Source organism: Hypomesus transpacificus, chromosome 21, assembly GCF_021917145.1.
Source record: "Hypomesus transpacificus isolate Combined female chromosome 21, fHypTra1, whole genome shotgun sequence".
NCBI lineage: Eukaryota > Metazoa > Chordata > Actinopteri > Osmeriformes > Osmeridae > Hypomesus > Hypomesus transpacificus.
In genome coordinates, this window is record NC_061080.1 from 4,060,945 (window position 1) to 4,082,234 (window position 21,290).

At 46.1% G+C, this 21,290-nt stretch overlaps 4 protein-coding genes across 4 annotated transcripts; 3 read left to right on the top strand and 1 right to left on the bottom strand.

Annotated features, from left to right (window-relative positions):
* Positions 1-14: 14 nt before the first annotated feature.
* On the top strand, positions 15-6,478 carry sp6 (Sp6 transcription factor). Its single transcript, XM_047044160.1, is given in 10 exon segments — positions 15-272; positions 3,701-3,897; positions 3,899-3,953; positions 3,956-4,107; positions 4,109-4,152; positions 4,154-4,202; positions 4,204-4,437; positions 4,439-4,456; positions 4,458-4,484; positions 4,486-6,478. Coding segments are annotated over 9 exon segments (1,041 nt in total). The 5' UTR covers positions 15-272; positions 3,701-3,861; the 3' UTR covers positions 4,912-6,478.
* An 892-nt stretch (positions 6,479-7,370) lies between these two features.
* On the top strand, positions 7,371-10,824 carry cwc25 (CWC25 spliceosome associated protein homolog). Its single transcript, XM_047043806.1, has 9 exons — positions 7,371-7,587; positions 7,908-8,080; positions 8,183-8,419; positions 8,553-8,622; positions 8,708-8,856; positions 8,996-9,062; positions 9,217-9,422; positions 9,661-9,828; positions 9,918-10,824. Exons 1-9 carry the CDS (start codon positions 7,570-7,572, stop codon positions 10,030-10,032), a joined length of 1,203 nt encoding a protein of 400 aa, XP_046899762.1. The 5' UTR covers positions 7,371-7,569; the 3' UTR covers positions 10,033-10,824.
* On the top strand, positions 10,705-12,967 carry psmb3 (proteasome 20S subunit beta 3). Its single transcript, XM_047043807.1, has 6 exons — positions 10,705-10,848; positions 11,365-11,549; positions 11,693-11,800; positions 12,063-12,240; positions 12,503-12,597; positions 12,796-12,967. The coding sequence occupies exons 1-6, from the start codon at positions 10,846-10,848 to the stop codon at positions 12,842-12,844; spliced, it is 618 nt and encodes a 205-aa protein (XP_046899763.1). The 5' UTR covers positions 10,705-10,845; the 3' UTR covers positions 12,845-12,967.
* A 58-nt stretch (positions 12,968-13,025) lies between these two features.
* On the bottom strand, positions 13,026-20,841 carry LOC124483379 (phosphatidylinositol 5-phosphate 4-kinase type-2 beta). The gene is made up of 10 exons (XM_047043805.1): positions 20,200-20,841; positions 17,336-17,433; positions 16,710-16,806; positions 16,285-16,437; positions 15,987-16,133; positions 15,350-15,388; positions 15,001-15,114; positions 14,624-14,882; positions 14,328-14,431; positions 13,026-14,193 (listed from the first exon to the last, which is right to left on the bottom strand). The coding sequence occupies exons 1-10, from the start codon at positions 20,341-20,343 to the stop codon at positions 14,113-14,115; spliced, it is 1,236 nt and encodes a 411-aa protein (XP_046899761.1). The 5' UTR covers positions 20,344-20,841; the 3' UTR covers positions 13,026-14,112.
* Positions 20,842-21,290: the final 449 nt, after the last annotated feature.

Below are 21,290 nucleotides of genomic sequence, written 5' to 3' on the forward strand. Positions count from 1 at the left end.
AAGAAGGTGGAGCCTGGAAAAGACAAGATACATAGGCTATCATAAACTTGGTCTCTAGTGACTGTAGCGTTTGCTTCTGCACGAAAACATTGTCCCGCTTTGTCGGTTTGGAGATGGACAAGGCGTTGTGACGCCTGAGGATACTTTCCTTGAGTTTTTTGTGGAGAAAAATACAACTGACCTCAGCGGCTGTGACCGTTGACTTTCGTGGGAGTAGACTCTTTAAAAGTAACGCATCCTCATCGCATTGCGAGATAACTGCAGCGCAACAGGTAACCATCAACTCATTGTTTCTACTGTATGTGTAAAGGTAAAACCATTAAATAAGTGTCCTATTAACTGAAGCGTGTCTATCATCGTGACATTTGTAATTTTTGCAACTACTGGAATTTTGTCAGTAAGAAGTCAATGTGTATGAGGCCAGACTTATTTAAAACAAGTTAGGACTAAAGATAACCATATCATTATATGAATACAAAAAATATACAAATGCTGTTGCTGTATTGTATAGATTTATATTTGGAGATATGTTTTAAAATGATAATAGTTTATTATAGACTATATGGCAAGTGACCTATTAATATAGGCCTACATTTCTCTTACTTGTTAAACACAATAACATTATTTTATTGGATCAACAGGTTGAATCAATGCAGTTTCTAAAGTTGGTAATGGTAATAAAAAGTAAGTATAAAAATGGAAAAATTCAGAAATTAAAATCAACGCTTGAATCCCAAAAGATTTAAGATAAACTGAATTAATAAAAGGGAAGCACAATTTAGGATATCCTCCTTACCTAACCATAACCCTTCCTATCTTCAATTATTATACAGTTGCAATTTGATTAGTATGCTCACTGAAGTGACTCCAAGACATGGTATACGCAGTTCAAAACAATATTTTCGTAATCCGATCAGCCATTTTAACATGGAATTTGGAGTTGAGCGTTTGTATGGATCCCCACTTAAATGACCCTTATTTAAGTGGGTCCGAAGCGTTTGAGAAACACAAAAGGAAATGAGGCTAACTGACCGGATCATTCTAGTTTCCTAATGATGTAAATGCTACACTGTAGTTAACAGGCCTCAGGGGCCTCCCTTCACTGACCTCATGCCCACTGACTTATCCCAGACATTATATCCTACGTCAAAAGGTTCTCACCTAGTATACACAGTACGCTATTTATTTTCAGCTTTCAAAACATTAATTGTCGTGAGTTATATGGTCGTATTGCTACTAACATGCCAACCTGATAGGACTGTAACGTGTTCCTACGACGCTGAACTGAAGTCAAATCCCAAAAGACCATGTCACACATCTGTCAGTCAAACGGCTCTGCAACAACCGATTACAAGGGCCTTACAGATCATTCGTTGGAAGGAAATGAAATGATTCAAATGAATAATCAAGCTCGGACTATGATTCACACTCGTCTGCTTTCTCACTTCATCTGAAACGTTTGTCTGCTGGAATTCTCCCATGATGCTTTGCCCTCCTGGAGGCTCCTGTCTGCGTTAGACTTGTTAACTGGGGCCTGTGCTGGGTCTTGGTTGGGCAGGTTTTACGACCCGGGCCCTGTCGTCGCTCTGTCCCCCCTCCTCCCCCCTCTGCCTCCCCCCTTCCTCCTCCTCCTCCTCCTTGTCCGCCTGCCCGGGGCCCCCTGGCCAGCTGTTTCCCTGAGGATCCTCAGAAGGTTGCAGCACCTTTTGTGAATGAAGGAGTAGCACTCTGCTGTTTGTTTATCTCCTGTCTGAGGGAGAGAGATAGAGAGAGAGAGAGAGAGAGAGAGAGAGTGAGAGAGAGAGAGAGAGAGAGAGAGAGAGAGAGAGAGGAGAGAGAGAGAGAGAGAGAGAGAGGGAAGGAGACCCTTCTCTCGCCGTGTGTCTGTGTTTGGCATTCCCCAAAAAATTACAGAGAGAGCACCGCACTTGCCGGCTCCAGGGGGAAGGTGAAAAAATAAATCATCTTGACCTTTAACACCCAACCTTTAATTACCAAAATTCCAAACTAATCCTTTTTACGATTTCATTACGACTGGAGTAGCATCTTCCTCGCAGTGTTTGAGAGAGAGCTGGGAATGAGGACAGCTCAAATGATCGCTCATAATCCATTTGGTCTTGTCTGTTTTGACTCAACAAATTGAGATCAATTGAAAAGATGGGAGTATGGGGCAACGTGCGTGCGGGGTGGGGATTGGGCGGGGAAGGGGGGGGGTGTCCTTGGATTATCTAGCTTTGAAGGCACCAGACAAGATGGTCTGAACATCTTCCATTGAAGCTTGACCTCGGGTGTCTTTGGGCGACCTTTGCTGTTAGTCTGCCCTCTCAGATAGGCGATGGTATCACAACCGTAGATCTGAAGGACTTAAGAGACCAGACTCTTTAGCTCAGGGACTGCTGTACTGTTTCCTGCAGTAAAGATAATTGCTGGGCAAAAGAACGTACTGGGCTACAACTTTCTTAGAATCACTTCTGTGTTGTGAAATAAGGTATGTGTACAAGTTAGGTCTTAACCTCTGGATGCACAAATATGTACTGTAGGTAGAATCAACCGTAAATATTCCATGACAGCCCCTTGTGTGGGGTGTGTGTAATTCCGTTAAGGTCCATTTGGTAGTGCGTACTGCAGCATATTGAGTACAGGATGCTATTTTAGAGCGTGCTCCCATAATTATATGGCTAAAGTAATTGTTCTGCTGTTATTGTTGGACTCCAGCTCTCGAGCTACCGACTGCTGTCAGTCTGCAACTATTGACGCTTCCTGCCGCCAGTGCGGAGGGGGCGGGGTTACTTTACTGCTCTCTTTTTGTCACTGGCCTCCAGGGATGTTGTTGTAAATCATGTGTGATTCATAAAAAAAACAAAACTGGTTTGTCTGTCTGCCAGGCTTCGTCTTCAGCAACCTCCGAGACGTACAAATAGACTTTGGCCTGCAGCCATTACCTCCCTGGAACTTCTTCCTTCACCGCTCCTCCACTGCTGTCAACACCTCTCTCTCTCTCTCCCCCTCCTTCTTCCTCCCTCCCCCCTTTCCCTCCCACCTCCTTCTAGTATTTAGCTCACTCCTCCTCTCCACCTCTGCACGGGGCTGATGAAGTTGTTTTCTTAGCTCTTGTCTTTGACTGTCCTCCATGGGAAGTACCTGGCAGAGAAATGCATGTGGCAGGTTTCTGTCTGGACAAGTCTCTCTCTCTCTCTCTCCCTCTTTCTTCTCTCCTCTCTCTCTCTCTCTCTCTCTCTCTCTCTCTCTCTCTCTCCCTCTTTCTTCTCTCTCTCTCTCTCTCTCTCTCCTCTCTCTCTCTCTCTCTCTCTCTCTCTCTCTCTCTCTCTTTCTCTCCTCTTTCACCGGCTCATTCGCTCTCTTTCTCATCTCTGTCTTTTTCTTTCCCCGGCCACGCAGCGTGAGAACTGCGGTGGCCATGGCGACAGGGAGGCGGGACAGTCGGGGGGGGGGGGGGGGGGGGGGGGGGGGGGGGGGGGGGGGGGGGGGGTGGTTTACATGTGGTTGGAGGATTTGGGTTCAAGTGTTTGCATGTTTCGTGTTTGTTACTCTCCCCCCACCCAGGTTGAAGTGACTGCACACGAAAGACATGGATTCAGCAGTTTCGTTTAGAAATGCATAAAGCCGTTCAAGTAACATTTGCGATGATTTCATGTCAATTTCATAATTCGATACTGATGTTTCACTTCTTTGTCAACAGCTCTGTCATCCTGAAGAGTCCCTCAACATCTCCACCCTGCATGTTGTAGTCAACTTTGCCCTACCTTGTGAACCAAAAGACCAGCTCATCCCTGAAACCACCGACCCTCCTTCCACCTCAACCGTTCTTTCCATCCTCCCACTGACAGAACAGCTGTTCTCATGGCCCACCCCTATGAGCCATGGTTAAGGACAGCTCCCTCCTGGTGGCAGCTCAGAAGAAATGAACGTCCCATCCTGGTGGGACCTCCACACGGGGCAGGGAGCTGGATGGACCTGCAGGCGGGGCAAGGTATGGCCTGCAGGCCGTGGGCCCCGGAGCTCCATGGGGCCTGGCAGTCTTCCCTGGGACCGTACGGCTCTGAGCCCCAACTGTGCACGCTGCCTCAGGCCCAGCTGGCCCCGGCCCTCCCACTCGGCTCACCTCTACCCCCAGGACGCCTTCAAGATGGAAGCCGCTGGGGCCGGAGATGATGCAGCCCGACCAGTACTCCCTGGAGGAAACCGCAAGAGGGCGCCGCCTCGGTCCGGCCCAAGCCTCAGCGTCGCTCCGCCTCCCGGGGCTCTGGTCAGGCGGTGTGCCGGTGTCCCAACTGCGTCCACGCCGAGCAGCTGGGCCAGAGCACGGACGACGGGCGGAGGAAGCACATGCACAACTGTCACATTCCGGGATGCGGCAAAGCGTACGCCAAGACCTCCCACCTGAAGGCCCACCTGCGCTGGCACAGCGGAGACCGGCCCCTTCGTCTGCAACTGGGCTCTTCTGCGGCAAGCGCTTCACCCAGCTCCGACGAGCTGCAGCGCCACCTGCAGACGCACACGGGCGCCAAGAAGTTCAGCTGCGCCCTGTGTCCGCGCGTCTTCATGCGCAACGACCACCTGGCCAAGCACATGCGCACGCACGAGGCCGTGTCCGGGCCGGGGGAAGAGAGGGCGAACGGCGAGGGAAGGATGGAGAAGGGCTTTGATACAGCTCCACCTCAAACCCCATCTCACGGTGGCGCCCCTGAGGGCTCGGAGGCGCCACTCAAGGTCAAATGTGAGACTGACCCCCACACTGACTGGGCAGTCCAGCTAACTGTGTCACTTCCTCTATGGAACGCATCCGAATGCAGTAGGCTACTGTTAGCCCTTTATCAGAGACAAAGGTGTAGTGATGTTCTAGTGAAAATAAAATACCTAGACAATAGTTTTTTTTTTGTGGTTTCCTAGATGCATTAGGTTTCATGCAATAAATCCACCTGTCTTCTGAATAAAGAGTGTCACTTATTGTTAGCGAGAGAGTGGGTAGTGACATAATTCAGCCGACGCAACAGCCCAAAGCAATAACACATCACCACATTCAACACAGCACCAACAGAAGACAAGCTGTCAAGTGACTTGTTTGAAGGTCCATCCATCTGAACCAGACCGGAACCAAACATTGCTGCTAGGTGTTTATATGGCTGCTACCATTATTCCATCCAAAAAAAAAGACTTGGGGAAGGAGTTAGACTGAATATGGGTTTTCCAATGTGTTTACAATAAAACCACTTCTAGCTACTTTAGGGCACGAAAGGTCCCAAGAGGGCCCAAATACCTTTTTGTGCATTTTGCAAAACAACTTTGGGAAGAGCAAAGGAAGAGTGTTGTCTGTGTCTACGCTCTCATCTTTGGTCGTTCCTTTCAACCTTTCATGTCACAGCCTACTTCTGTATGTGAAACACTGGAAGCTTAGACACTGTAAGTGTGTAACACATACCATGGTGTTATGTACTTTGTGTTGCTGAATAAAGACGCACACCAAAGCACCACAAGAATTTAGATATGGATGTGCTGTGTTGGGGACACCAAATAATGATTGGGGTTCCGCAGTGACAGCAGGAGATCAAATAGTAAGGCACTTGATAAGCAGTGAGAGCCATTTCCAAAAGATAACTGGTTCACCGCACAGTGGGAACCTATGTGTCACTGTTTGGAAGTACAATGTAATTGTCCATTTATCTCCCATTGTGACTGAAGCACTAGCCTCTCAATGTCATGCGGCCACCACTTATATCTGCAGCAGGCGGTGACTGTGTACAGAACATTCTGACTAATGTTGACGCCTCGTCTTCTGTAGGAGAAGTATCATTTGTTTCTTTTACAAGTTGCAGAAGAAAATGTAATAATTGAATAAAAAGGCTGGGTTATTTGGGCTGTAAGGTTGTTGGGGTTAGCTTGATATTTTTAGAATCATAAAGAAACTTACAAGTTCAACATTAACACCCACCAGGAAATAGACTACAATTTGTGTAAAAAAAAATGAAAATGAAAGAAGAAAGAAAAATATTCATTGAAGAAACCGTTCAGTTTAATTTTGTCACTCAAATGCTCATAATTGTCCAAAGCTAGTTTTTTGAACTGTTAGTGAGCATTTTGATGGTCATAGACCCTTATAGGCTACTATTGTAATTTCTAGGTGTTTGTGTACTACAAAAACACATCTTCGATGAGCGTTTAATGTGCAAAGTTGCCTTTATGTAGTAAATTAAAGGAAAGAGAGACAATTAATTATATTACTAATATTTTCCTTTTACCTATTACTATAGATAATGTTTTTTCGATATTGGTCTATAGGACTATTTTCAACACAGTTTTAAAGATTTTGAGATACTTCATTGCTGTAGGTAAATGTGGTAGCAGAGATAATTGTCTGTAATAAGATTAAGTTTTGGCCGGAATAATTTTATTTCTGTTAAATGGTTCATTTCTTGTAATGTTTCTGTTGAAATGAAAAATAAACAGACCATATAACTAATGTGTCTCCTACGTTCACTCTGTATGACCAGATTTGGATGTGTTGCCGTGTACTGCATTCTCAACTTTTTGTGTGGAAGAGGATCATGTACATCGTGAAGGTATTTTTGGAATCATCAGGTCACACTGATCACACAATCCTCAGTATCTCTGTAACAAGGTAAGCCCATTTGGGGGGAAGGAAATGGATGATGACAAAGATAATTCAAGGAGATTAGTTGGGGATTTATCTGATAACAAAACAAATATAATCAAATATAAATTTCCAACCTGAGGTATACTGTGTCTCAAGGCCGTAGCCATGGAGTCAAGATTGGGGAGGACGAATGACATTTTTTATGATAATTTCGGACAGCGTGCGTGGATGCCTGTTGTAGCGTAGCACATTTATATTTTTATATCAATATATTGGGGGGGACATTTTGGTCAGATTTGAATATTGGGGGGGGGGGGGGGGGGGTGGGGGGGAGGGGGGGGGGATGTCCCTGTACTTACTGTAAGTTGCTCTGGATAAGAGCGTCTGCTAAATGACTAAATGTAAATAACATTATCTATAGCACTTATTCTCAGAAAACAGATGTTCGAAGCCAGTGGACACTATACAGTATGGTAGCCTTAACTACAGGACCCCTCCTTCTCCTTTTACTTTAAGCTCCCAGAATTTGGGAAATGGAGGCACACCAGAGGCGTGTCATTCAGAAGAATGACTTCTGCCATCTGCAAAAGTCACTGCATGCCTTGTAAGAAGTCCAATACCTAATGGTTCAATCAATAACATTGTGCACATTTTATTATAGTCCTTGTTTGCTCATGCTAAATAATCAGCGCAGTAGTGACTGTATGTGGAACCCTAACGAAATGGTAGAGTTCGGGTCGAACAACAATCTGAGTGGAACGTCTCGACCGGAAAATGAATCAACAAACACAGGAAAGACAAGACGATGGACACAAGTCGCATTTGCTAAAAACATTGTTGGGTTATATGTTTGATAATTAGCTTGAAACGTTGTTAACGGTTATTTAGACGTTGAAAACTCGTCACTTATTTATACTTGATTTCTTTGTCTGAAGAAGAAGACAACCGTTGTGAAAATGGGAGGAGGTGACCTCGTAAGTATGATCTAATATGCTCACTTGCTAGCCGAAATACCAAACATCGATACTCTGTTTTTATGATAATACAGAAGCGAGCTAGTTAAACGTGTAGATAACGTATCAGTTGTACATGCAGTGTCTATTGTATACATCAATAAGCCAGTTGCTAAATGATTGTCTCCACCCAATGTTTATAATGTGTATACTATCTAATCTAGACAAGACCGTTCGTCGAACGGCGTTCGATGATATATATATTATCTAAATCTATACCTTCATTTTTACTGCTATGCTGATAATGTACATCGCATAATTTTTTTTCTTATCTCTGGTAGAATTTGAAAAAGAGCTGGCATCCCCAGACTATGAAAAACATAGAACGGGTTTGGAAAGCCGAACAAAAACACGAAGCTGAGAGAAAGAAGATCGAAGAGCTGCAGAAAGAACTGAAGGAAGAGAGAGCTCGAGAAGAAATAACGAAATTCGCCCAGGAGACAGGAGCTCTCAAGTATGTCACCCTTCACTTGGTGGAACAATAACACCAGATACCGACTCAATACTATGCACTTGTTGTTCTAACAATAAACAATGGACTGTGTTTTCCCCCCAGGAAGAAAGATGACCGGCTGGACTGGATGTACCAAGGCCCAGGGGGGCAGGTGTCTCGTGACGAGTACCTGATGGGTCGCCCCATCGACAAGCAGATTACTGAGCAGTATGAGGAGCAAGAGCATGGCCCCTCTGCCCAGACCGGCCTCCTGCCCGGCTCCATATTCAACCCCTCAACCACTGCCTCCAACCTGGACCTTGCTGCCAAGATCAGAGAGGACCCCCTGTTCGAAATCAGGTAAATCATCGACTGTGTGCCGTTCCATGTTTAGTGTTGCTGTGCGGTTATTATACGATACTATAAATACTAATGTCACCGTTGTCATTTACTATCAGTCTTTTTTTTATGCAAAATACTTTCTATGTTTAAGGAAACGAGAGGAGGAGAAAAAGAGGGAGGTCTTGACCAACCCTGTGAAAATGAAGAAAATCAAAGAAATGGTAAGAAAGAAAAGGAAATGGTCTCATTCGGTCACATGTGGCTCCGTGGTAACTTGTCGGTCTAAATGGTGAATCCCTCTCGCAGCTGAGACAGAATCTGGAAATGAAAGACAAGAAAAAGAAGAGGAAGAAGGACAAGAAGGAGAAGAGGGAGAAGAAAGAGAAGAAGGAGAGACGAAAGGAAAGGAAGCACAAGAGGAGCTCAAGCTCTGACGAGGAGGACAAAGAACACAAGTACGTTTATTTTTTTTATTTTTTTGCTAATGACCTACAGTAGTATTGTCATGCTGTTCCTTTATTTGGCAGAGTTGGAAGCAAGGGATGGGAGGCAGATCACGTGATGGATGATCATGTGATTTGCATTCTCTCTTAGGTCTTCAAAAGAGGAGGCTTCCGGAACCAAATCACGCTCCCACCACATCCCCGGCTATGGGCTCCTGGTGAGAGTCTCTCAGAATCGAAAAATATACAAAAAAAAACTAAAAATATCTTCACGTACACTGTAAAGTCAGCACAATCTTAGCAACTCAACAGCCTACCAGCCCTCACCCTCTGTACCAGTCTCCTCACTATGACCTCATTCCTCCCCACTAGCATCCAGCCGGTAGGCATCACCAGGCCTCTGGTCCTCCCAACCACTCCAGGCACCGTTCCCAGGAGAGGAGTCAATCTCGGTCGCCCCATAGGACAGACAGAGACAACGGCCACTCCTCCCACAGAGAGGACAAGAAGTTTCAGCGCAAAGCCCCGAGCCCACAGAGGAATCACCACCACAGACATCAGAGTAACCATGGTTCTAAGTAAGAACGCCGACACAGCACACCACCTGTGACTAAAGATGGATATCATCCAGGACTTTCCTTGTGTCAGTCAATTAATCCCTCGAATCCATTCAAATATTCAGAATAATTGAAGCGGTGTATGTTCAGACCGATGCAACACTATGCAAGGCGTGGGCAAGAGTGCACGGCAACTGGTGGAAGAATCCAATCTGAGGGGTCTTTTATATTGTTCACGTTGTTGTTGTTTTTCCCCAAGGCGCCTCTCTGCGGAAGAACTTGAAAAGAAGAGGCTGCAGATGATCGAGTTTGCCAAGCAGAGAGAGGAGGAAAGGGAGAACAACGTCCGCCGTTACAAACAGCAAGACGAACAGGAGAAGGAGAGGGAGCAGTCCGGAAAACATGGCCGCTCCGCCGGCTTCATCCAGTAAGTGTGACGCTCTCCCTTACCCACTCGCACGGTTCGTGACGCACTCGTCCGGGTCATCTAAAAATGCTGCTCTTTTCGTTCTGCAGCAACATGAAGCTGGAGAGTGCTGCCACCTCGTCCGTGGAAGACAGAGTCAAGAGGAACATCCACTCCATACAGAGGACCACGGCTTCCCTGGAAAAGAACTTCATGAGGAGATGAGGACCACAACAGGAAAGAAAGGGAATATGGGATAGAATTTTCCGAGAGCTTGCATACAGATTTTTTCTAGAAATCTACCACACTGCAATGTAGATACCGGTTGTGTTGTTTTAATGTGAATACAAGGAGAGTCTGCAGAAAAACCTCATATTCACTCTCAGGCCTTTGATAAAGTATGCCAGTCAGAAACTGTGTCACTGTCTTGACCAATACAATGCAAAGGATCTGTAATGACCAAATCACAGTCACTGACCACCAGCAAGTTACACTGTTATTTACTGCAAACTTACATTATCTGATAATTGTTAAGTATAATGTTTTCCCACTAATGTTTTAAGGTCTTTTTTTTTGTCCCAAACACTTTTTGTAAATGGTTTTTAAGGCGTTTCGGTGTATAATGCTGTAAAAAGAAATATATATACCTGAATTAAACAAGTTCTGAAAATAATATTCTTCTTAGGGGATTTTTCCCAAACCCAAATTGTATCAGTTACTTTAAAGGACTTTTGCTGTTCACCGGCATTGAGAAATTGGAAGTAAATGGTTTTGTTTCACTTCAGCACGGTGCAACCAACCACCTTGCTCTTTTACGCCCATTGTTAACGAAAGCCAGTCATATTCAGGGATGCTGCCAGGAACCTTTTCATCTAACCAATCACTGTTTAGTAAGGAGCCGCGTCTGAGACAGCAAGGTTGACTGATTTCTGTAGCCTCAAATCGTGTAGTCACTGTGGGATTGCTATCGGCAGTAATTCAAAACAACGATAAACTAGATAATTCAAAGGATTGGGAGGACACATTAACGTTTTCAGAATGGTAAGATCATAATGGCAACATTCAAATGAATCAATGTAGAAATAGTGCGTAAATTAATCATTCGAATGCAAAAGTTAATTTCAAACTGTCAGGCTAAGCAGTTAGCCATCTCGTTAGCTAGCTAGCTACTAGCTAACTAGGCATCTTTTTAGACACAAAAGTGAGCCAAACCACCTCCAGTTCAGGGGGTTAACTTAGTACTACATTGCCTCTTGCAATTATTTCAAGCTAGAAACCTTGATCCCATTCCGTTTTAGTACATCCCCGCAAGCGTCCTCATTGATTCCAGTTGTTAACATTAGCTAGCTAGCTAGCCGATAGCGTATATAATGACATTATGTGGTGGAAGTTTGTAAAAAGGGAATCGAATGCAAAGGTGCACTTGTTCAGTTAAACATGTGCACTACAAGTCTTGTATGGCTTGTACCTCCTATAATCATGTTCTAGTGAGTGATAATATTATGGCAAAAGTACTTAGTCACGATTGCTAACCTCATTTTTCTTCCGACTATTCAGTCTATTATGTCTTATAACGGAGGCGCCGTCATGGCGATGCGAGGGAAGCAGTGCGTGGCGGTGGCAGCGGACAGGAGATTTGGTGTGCAAGCTCAGATGGTCACCACAGACTTTCAGAAGATCTTCCCTATGGGAGACAGACTCTACATCGGTCTGGCAGGTCTGGCCACTGATGTACAGACAGTGTGAGTTCTCTCAGTCTGGGTTCACTCTCCTCCCCACACAAGGCCCCTAAAATCTACCTTTCACGTATGGTGGGAATAACAAGCCAATTCAAATGGTCACTAAAACCTATGAATAACTTGCCCTCCATGTTTCCCTTCCTTAGATCCCAAAGGCTGAAGTTCAGACTGAACCTGTATGAGCTGAAGGAGGGTCGTCAGATCAAGCCCAAGACCTTCATGTCCATGGTCTCCAACCTGCTTTACGAGAAGAGGTGAGTCCACAAAGATCACGTCACACATACAGGCCCAGTTTCCCAGAAGGAGATTAAGCCTAGTCCTAAAGTAAGAGAGAAATGAAATGAAGATCTCAACAGAAAACATTTTTAGTGTAGAACTAGACTTGATCCATGTCTGGGGAAACGGGGTCCTAGTGTTTCCCACATGTAGCCAGCATGTCATATTCCACATAAAACAGTCAACTGTTCAGTTTTACAGAGATGGTCCAATCAAAGGCCTGTTTTCCCCTGCCCCCAGGTTTGGCCCATACTACATCGAGCCTGTGATTGCGGGTCTGGACCCAAAGACCTTTGAGCCATTCATCTGCTCCCTCGACCTGATTGGCTGCCCCATGGTGACGGAGGACTTTGTTGTGAGCGGCACATGCTCAGAGCAGATGTATGGCATGTGTGAGTCTCTATGGGAACCAGATATGGTAAGATGTGAACGTGTGTATTGCATGGCCTGATTTTTACTCTGCAAGACACATGCATGCAATCGGCACCTGGTCCCAAAGAGGGCAAATTTTGCATGAAAGTATGAGTGATAGTGTGGTGGGTGTTTGAAAATGACACCTTAACCCAGACAAACTGTGACTGTGATGGTCATCAGTCATGGTATGAATGGCATCAGATGAACATTAAGGACTGGGAAAGACAGGGGGGGGGAAGTCATCGTTAATGAATGTGTCTCTGCAGGAGCCTGATGACCTGTTTGAGACCATCTCCCAGGCCATGCTGAATGCTGTGGACCGAGACGCAGTGTCGGGCATGGGAGTCGTAGTTCATGTCATGTGAGTCCTCTTTCTCTCTCCTGCTGTGTGATGTCCTCATCGTGCCTTAATGAAGAGTGTCCGTCACCAAACTGCCGTGTAATAGATATGAGACGTTGTTATATCTGGAAGATGTTACTTTTCACACTTCACCAGTATCGATGTGTGAAGGGTGAGTCATCATGTTCTGGATACTAATGCTGAATCTGTGTTTGGCAGTGAGAAAGACAAGATCACAACACGCACCCTGAAAGCCAGAATGGACTAGAACTCTCTCTGCTGCTTCATCCACTGTTCTCTACCAACACATTTTTTGTATAAATAACTGAAACTTGTACTGTTCCTTTTCTTATTGAGACGATTATTCAATAAATGAGTACGTGTTACAATACCCTGAATGCGTCTGGCGTGTATTTCCAGTCGAGTCAATAACAAGCCAATCCCAAAACACAAGATAAAACTCCCTTTAATATGCAATGAATCATTTTCAAGTAACGTTTCTGTTCTAATGTCTGTTGGTAACAAAACAATACTGTATACAAACACAAATGCTACATTAATGTAAACAAGATATAAAAATGATTCTTATGGTAATAAAACAAGTATTTGCTTTAGAATTCCCCTTTTTTATGTGATTTTTTTTTTCTTTTAACTGATTAAGTTCATGGTTAAAACTTTTAAAAGATTTCAAAACAATATGGCAACGTAACATTCCAACACTTATGTGTTAGTCATAATGCTCAGATGCTAAGTTCAGTGGTTTGACGTTTTGACTAACTGGTGGAGCCATGTACACTTTTAGCCATGCATTTTTGATATTGCATTCATTTACCTAATGAACCCCTTATATATTAATTTACCTCCTACGGACGTCCAAATACATTTGTTTGTTGTAGTTCTCCTGGTTGTCCAGGAGGTGGAGCCCGAAAGCCTGCTGGCTACAGTTTTAGAGATTCATGCAATCTGACCATTCATCTGCGTCTGTGCGAAAAAAAGGAGGGAGAGCGTGTGTGTGTGTTTGTCTTGTTTGTGTGTTTGTGTGTCTGATCAAATAATAAACAACAACAACAACATCAACATCAACAACATGAACAGAAACCAAACAGACGGTACTAACAGACTCTTACTGCTGAAGCTGACACACTCGTTCAAGGCATTAGTGAGACAGTTCCCGTGCTGGCGTGAGAAGGAATACAAGGTGGCAGGGGAGGCAAGGGGGAGGGGGGGGAAGTGGGGGTAGTAGGAGGGGGAGGGCACATTGCTTTTTTTTTTCTTCTCTCCAGAAAGAGTCCAGCACCCCCTCTCTGTGGGACAATATTGTAACAGCCTCATCTCTGTGCATCCTTTCTTTCAGCCAATCCTTCCCCAAGCTGACAGGGTACCAGCGGGGACAGGGGGCGGGGCTAAGCCAGGGCTGTACGTTGGACAGGAGGGGTGGGGGGCGGGGCTAAGCGCCAGGGCCATAGGTTGAACAGGGGGCGGGGCCGATGGGTCTATGACAGGGGTATGGGTTGGCTGAGGGGAGGAGGGATGATTCTATGATAGGATGTTGGACATGAACTCAAAGAATCTTTTGGAGTACTGCTCTGGGTTTACGGTGGAGATCTCAGCCCCAGCCTGCGGAAAGAGAAAGAAGAGGGAGAGAGGGAAGAAAAAAAAAGAACGTATTCAAGACGCTTTCAATACATACAGCACATTTTGGCAGCATTGCTGTTGCTCTATCCAGCCGTCCTCGTGGTCTCCACACTCACCCCGTGTTTCACAGTTTTGGCAGCGTGCGCAGCTTTCTTCTTAGCGTCGTAGTGCGTGAGGATGTCGATGATGGCCATGAAGTACACCTCCTTCTTCACGGCGCCTACAACCAGAGGGCAGATGGGGACACGTGTGAGTAGGCCGGGGGCGCCCCCGTGACGGGTTCGACGCCGGACGTTGCTTTGCACTCGGCGACAACCCCCCCCCCCTCGCCACGCCCCCCCCCCCCCCCCCCCCCCCCCCCCCCCCCCCCCCCCCCCTTCAGTCAGGGGCGATGCCAGAGAGCGTCTCTTACCGTCGTGGCTCTTGATGGCGTAGACGTCCACCGAGGGGTCGAACTCGCCGGGGCCGAAGAAACCCCCAAAATTCAGCGGGTTCCCGGGGCTATCGGGAGGGGTTCCGAAGGAGCCGGTAAGGGCCCCCCCCAGGCCGTCGTTCTCGTACTCCTCCTCCTCCCCGCCGGCCTCCACCTCCATCTCCTCCTGCTCCGCCCGCTCCACGTCGTGGATCCCCACCAACAGGCTGTAGTCCATGATCTTCAGGGTGGCCAGGAACTAGTGGACAAACCCGGGCGAGAGATCAGACGGCTTAGCGCCCTAGCCGGCGTGTAAGCGCCGACTAATGAGGGGGTAAATGGGTCGAAAGGGTGAAAACGCTGGCGACAGGCCCTACCTCGACGTCGCGCTTTAACTTCTCCAGGAAGTACTTCTTGTTGTCGTCGCCTATCGGCAGCTTCTGGCCCTCATTCAGGAAGTCGTTGTCTTTGAAGGTTGGGAGTTCCTTCGCCTAGAAAGGGGGAGCGAAAATTCAAGTAAATTCGCTTCCAAAACCAAAATGTGTCTATCCCCTCTTCTTAAATAATTCTGCATGCTATCCTTGGGATTAGCGATTGAAATACTAATATATACACTTAAAAAAAACACAGGGCAATGATTAACATGGGGATCCTTCTAAGAACATTGTGGATTTGTTGTGCTGCTGTTGTCATACCAACACGGCCCTCTCATCAAAATGAACGCACCTTCTCTTTGTCGCTGGCTTCTCTTGAAACAGTGGATCCCTGGGGAGGGACACAAACACAAAAGATTGTAAGAGAAAGCATTGAAAGCGCCAGGCTTTGGCCGAATCTTTTCTCTCTCCGTCTGTCTCCCTCTCTCTCTCCCTCCCTCCCTCGCTCACTCACTCCTCTTTCTCTTGACAGCGTGGTTATAAAACTGTCATGGATTTAGAAAGCTGAGTTATTTTCCCCCTGGGAGAGAGAGAGACAAGAGAGAGAGAGGCAGGCAGACATTTGTTATGATGGAAAAAAGGGGAATTTGGAGCCAAGAGCCATGATGCTGCAGCACCGTGTTCAGTGTTGTTGCCAGGGCATTAGGGAGGTGGCCTAAGCCTTGGTACAGCAGCACAGCTCTTACCTCCAAGTCTTAAAAGAGACTCAACTCAAGCAACTCCCCCCAAAAGCTAATCACAAGATTGTACTCCTTCTTTCCTTTCGGGCATTCGCAACTCCTCTTTCCTTTGTACGGTCCGTGTTTTAGCCCTACTAGAGGCAGCCTTCTCAACTGGGTAGATCTGTACAACTGTGAGCTGCTGTGAGCAGGTTGCTGCCGGACCAGAGTCAGGGGGTGCGGCCACGCGAGGAGTTCCATGGGGCCTACCTTCAGGTCGTACTTGCGGTGCACGGTCAGCCGGTGGCTGAACACGTTCCGGGTCACCACCATGTAGGTCTCCACGCCGTCCACGGTTAACCGGTACATGCCCAGGAATTGGGGGAGGAGGGTGCTACCATGACACTCCACTATGAACTGGGGACGGACGGCGCACGGAGAAGGGGGCGGGGCAAGAGTAGGGTTAGGTCAGTAGGTTATGTAGGAAACTGATTTGCTGCATTGCATCGCAGGATCTCGGTTGCCGTGTGACGCTCGGCAACCGCGAAGGAGACGCCCCCCCTCCTACCTGGTGGTACTTCTTGAGGATGTTGTGCATCTCCGCGATGTCCTCGCTCGACACCGTCTTGATGACGAAGCGGTGGTCGTAGCTGGACAGGAAGCGGTTGCCGAAGCGACCCTGGGAGTCGCTGTTCAGCGGCGCGCTCCTCGTCAGAGAGTTCTGGAACACAGAGGCCGGCATGCGTCAGAAAAAAACCTACGCGGCGGCTCGTCCTCGCCAGGCTTTTGTTACAGACGAGACCCTCCGATTAAAAAAGAAATCTAATGTAATTCCTTTCGAGCGAGAATAATGAATTCATGATGCCTATTCATCTGGCCCTTGATAATGAATTTCAAGCAAGTCGGGCTTCATTGTCCTCTTCTCAAGTATCACCCCCGGTGCTATAGATCTCTCCTCTACCCTTCCTCCTTCGCCCTCCAGGCAAGCCTCACCTGGTAGTCCTGGTCATCGATGCAGAACCTCTCTCGCAGGTTCCGGAACACCATTGGGCAGTACTCTTTGAACTTAAAGCGACTGGGCAGGTTTTCTCTAGGAGGGATGAAACATGTCGCAGAGAGAGAAAGAGACAGAGAACGTTAGCCTCGGTAACAGATACTGGGTCTGTCTCTGTGGTGGATCTACTGAGAGAAACCCAGGAAGAGATGGAAGAGGCAGTTCACTCCAGTACAGGCGCATGGTCCTGATGGTGATTTGCATTGCAAAGCTGCTCAGTTAAGTGTCAACAACCTCCACAGAGACCAAAGCCACAACAGCAGAAGACATCCCACGTAAACAAGATAGGACACATCTTCCTTTAAACGACTTCGCTTATTACTAATTACATACTACATCACACTGGGTTCAAAGACACAAAGGAGGTCATTTGGTTGACAAAGCCGTAACTATTTATAAGCAGAACAATAATGTCCGACATCTTCTATTCCAAATTCATTTATGAATGTACTGCTCCATTGCCTGTTGTCTTGATTTAAAAGGTGAGGGCGGGGGGGGGGGGGTTGTTTTAACGTGGGTGTAATCACTAGACAAGAGACAGTGGGAACACCCTTGGGACACCTACTTGTTAAATAGGTGGTTGTCCACTTTGATCTTACTATAGGCTTTAAAATCATCCGGCATCAGCATGACTGGTACAGGAACGTTGCTTAACTCGTTGATCTGAAACAGAGGGGAGGAGGAGGAACAGCACAGAGATCAGAATAGAACGAGCCAAGGGTGGAGAAGGAGGTGGAGGAGGTGGTGAACTCGCTAATCCACCCGGCCGTGACCGAGCCCCGCGTCGCAAAGCAGATCACGGAGCGTGTTTACCAAGCGGCGGCAAATCATTAACTCCCAACCAAAGCAGAGTGACAGTGATTCCTCCCAGGTCTGTGCTCATCATCCCGGCCCTCGTATCTGCTGGAGCACATCACTGACAGTAGACCACCAGACAGACTCCCAGAGCGGTGTCTATTCATAGATTTATGACAAGAAAACGGCCAGACAAGGCAGTAGAGAGAAAGGAGGGAGGGAGGAAGGGGGGGGGGAAGTGAATGAATGTTTCAAAAGCAAACAGAAGATAAGGATGCCGAGGAGACGGGTCTGGGGTGAAAAATGGAGGGAAAGTAGGGGAAGATAACCTGGGAAGTAGGAGGGAGTTGGAAAGGCTGCATGTGTGCGAGCGATGTTCGAGCGGGTGGGTCATAACTGATGTCAGATAAACACTGATGTTACACCAGGCTCTCTGAAAGACCGCTTTAAGGGACAAGACACCCAATCAGCTGTCGGACTAAATCTGTTGCAAGCTCTCGTCCAACACGCCTGAAAGGTATTCTGTTGCAGACCTGGCCTACCCTCCGACAGCAGTATCAGTGTGTGTTGTTACAGGCGTAAACCCCAACAGCGAAAAGAGATAACCCTTCAGGGTCCAGACAGCACGATGGATTCTGTCACTGGTGTGAGAGAGTAGCGCGCAAATGATTCTCTGCACTCAAGCCTGGCATCTGGTGACATCATAATCAATGGGACTGGTTCAGAAGGATTGGGTTGTTTTGGCATCAAAATACCCCTTAGTGCAGCCTGTTTAACGGGAAATGACACAGGTCGGCACCGATGACAAACCAAACTTAAAAACGCAGACTAAAAACTCTCAAGAGGGGAAATATTCGGAGACGTCTTGAGAGGAGCAATTCTGTAAAGGTTCCTTTCCTCCAGAAACATAATGCAGAAAAGTGCACACCATAATATAGGCTGAAGACAATTTTCCAGTCAGATACTTTAGCTATGAATACAATCTAATAAAAAACGGCATCAGTGCTGGAACCTGGTCTACCTGTCACCCAGGTAATATGAAGCAGCCTCCTGCACTGATCGCCAGCTTCACGACCCAGGTGGTATTAAAAATCATTTTCATCTGGTTATGACTGACTGAGGCCAGAGCTTTGAAGGGAGAAAGGCCGTTTGAAGTCTTTCTGAATCAGCCTCCTACCGCCCACCTAAATATAATATCTGTCAAACACGCACGCACACACTCACCTTGCTCATGGGTGATCATTACAAATTCATGAATGCACCACTGGGCATGCTAATTGAAATGTCAATACGTATGGTTTTATAGATTTAAAGAATGTCATGTTTTATTTCCACGGTCTGGAAATTCCAGGCAAAAGAAAAATATTTCCCGGGCTGTCATCTCTAGCTCTCAATTTACTCGTATCAGATGCTCGAGATGTTTGATATCAAGTTTAGAAATTTGAAAAAAGGATTAATGTTCCGTCTCACTTTCAGGTAATAAAGCAGGTATAATTAACTGGATCATTGCCATATGGGTGTTTTGTGAGACGGTTTGAGAAATCCCATAATAATAACAACAACAACTGTCAAACGATAGACCATACGAATTACTGAATAAATCACATTAAAAACAATGTGTGTGTGTGTGTGTGCAAATCGCGCACATTAACCAGGGGATCAACAATGCCTCTGCTCATTCCAATCCTGCGGAAATCCTGAACTGTAAAACTCAGGGATTATATTCCCATCTGGAAGATTGATCCAGATGTGTCAATCAAGGGGATGACGGAGTAGGTGGGTCAAGATTTCTGGTTTTTCACAAGGCAAAGGTACCGTTGATTAAATCCAGCATCATTATCATCCTCACAAAGCCGTTCTTCGTTCTGACAAGATATAAGGATACCGTGAGGTCCGCCAAAATATGAACGCGTCGCTCTATTAATAGGATATTGCTAAATAGTGTCGTGTTACGTTACCCCAAATACTATAGCCTATGCATGAGGCTACATATGCCAGATTGTGGTGCGCCATGTAGTCGTTGGACTGCTACACAGTTACGCCGTTAAAACAATAGACAGCAGGCTGCAGTTGTGGTTCACTGTAACTTGCTCTCACAGTCACACCCCTCCCTGCTGCCTCTCGGCTTGCGCTACAAAACGAAGCCTGCTGGCATTGGGCTAGTCGTCCGCTCAGCTCACGACTTGCTCCTTAACGTAGTAAATCTCGTATTATTTACACTACAACTCGTTAGCTGTGTTGCATCCTGTGTACCCAATGATATATGAATATTACGTTTAAGAATTTTAATTTTAAGCGTCAGCAGCATCCAAACTGACTGTGTCTCCATCCAAAACGCACGCGTCTCGCACATCAATGCAAGCAATTTCCTGAATTTACATTTGTGACAGACAGAAAGGTGTGCAGGTTTAGTTGAGGAGTTAAAAGATTTCTGCCAAGAATTAGACAACTAAGTACTTGGCTCTCATCCATGCATTAGACTGACATTGGATGGGGCTGCAAAGTTGGCTTGATAGATGAGGCAGCTGGCTAGTTAGCCAGCTAGCAAAATGACCAGATATAACAGTAAAATCAAAACAGCAGGGACAAACCAAACAACTTGCTAACTTGGGAACATGAACAAAACATATTTACCGTATGGTTGACACCCCACATTAAAACGCTGAGAATAGGCTCACTTGCACGGAACAACTTCACTTTCTGTCCTATAAAATGTTTCTTTTTCGTCTTCGTTTTGCTCGCGCTCACCGGCGCTACGCTGGTACAGTTGGATGACATGTCTATTGCTTGGACTATTTAGGCAACGCAAGACAGCACTGCAATGAAGCAAGCTTGCAATTAACCCTTCAGGCAACTAGATTTGAAGTTAAGAGCGTAATATTTATAAGTGCATTATCATGTTCGTTGTCCGATTCGCAGTGTCTTTGAATCAAATGAGATTCCGTTGTAAATCAACGGGATTGCATTTTGCGCCGTCACCACCCTTCCTCCCAAGCAGGCCACGGTTCAGTCCGGAGCGGCGCACAGACCAGCTGGCATAGATAGCTAGCCGGCCATCTAGCTACAGGCAAGGTTGCCTTTAGATGAACTGTAGTCTTCGCTGTGTTGTAACAGGGCTCTTGTATGGGCGACTTCCCTTCTTTCTGGTGTCGTGTGAAGCCCAAAACGTTAAGGTGATTTTATTTTGAGGTTAGTAATCCCATTATGATGCGCCTGAGATTGTTGTCACCAGTTTGGAGCTTTGGGGTCTCCTCAAGATGGCGTCTAGACTGCATTTCGCAGTGAAGTGCTCCTCCATGAGTTACAAATCTGAACTGCAGACACAATTGATCCCTGTCGTTTTTGTGTGTGAATACATGAAAGGCCGACGAAAATCTTTATGGTGAATCCGACACTAGTGGCTAGAAGAGGCTATGAATAACGGATTCTTGTGAATTATATCTGAAACTTACCAAGACACATAGAAGTGAAAAAAGCCCACAATTTGTGAGGGAACTAGAGTGAAACAAGACACATTTCATTTTCAACGTGTGTTCGTGATGGTATGATGCAAGATTTTTAAGATCAACTGGGAAACTCACTACAAAACTCACAACTCGAACTGAATCAGACTTCGTCTAAATCTAGGGGGCGTGGTTGTGTGGTATTTTTGCACGCGGGCTTTGGAAATTGTATTTGTCTAATATAAAATAAAAACTTTGTGTTGATTAATGATGTAGTGTGCA

What these genes read in the sequence shown, in the direction of transcription:
- psmb3 (XM_047043807.1), top strand. An exon ending in AACCTGCTTTACGAGAAGAG is followed by an intron (nt 11,801 to 12,062) that starts GTGAGTCCACAA and finishes CCCTGCCCCCAG; the next exon opens with GTTTGGCCCATACTACATCG. An exon ending in GGAGTCGTAGTTCATGTCAT is followed by an intron (nt 12,598 to 12,795) that starts GTGAGTCCTCTT and finishes TGTGTTTGGCAG; the next exon opens with TGAGAAAGACAAGATCACAA.
- cwc25 (XM_047043806.1), top strand. An exon ending in GAGGAGGACAAAGAACACAA is followed by an intron (nt 8,857 to 8,995) that starts GTACGTTTATTT and finishes ATTCTCTCTTAG; the next exon opens with GTCTTCAAAAGAGGAGGCTT. An exon ending in TCCCCGGCTATGGGCTCCTG is followed by an intron (nt 9,063 to 9,216) that starts GTGAGAGTCTCT and finishes CCTCCCCACTAG; the next exon opens with CATCCAGCCGGTAGGCATCA.
- LOC124483379 (XM_047043805.1), bottom strand. Translation starts at nt 20,343, where the DNA reads ATGTCATCCAACTGTACCAGCGTAGCGCCGGTGAGCGCGAGCAAAACG. An exon ending in AAGCCAGCGACAAAGAGAAG is followed by an intron (nt 15,115 to 15,349) that starts GTGCGTTCATTT and finishes CCCCCTTTCTAG; the next exon opens with GCGAAGGAACTCCCAACCTT. An exon ending in CCAAAACTGTGAAACACGGG is followed by an intron (nt 14,194 to 14,327) that starts GTGAGTGTGGAG and finishes CTCTTTCCGCAG; the next exon opens with GCTGGGGCTGAGATCTCCAC.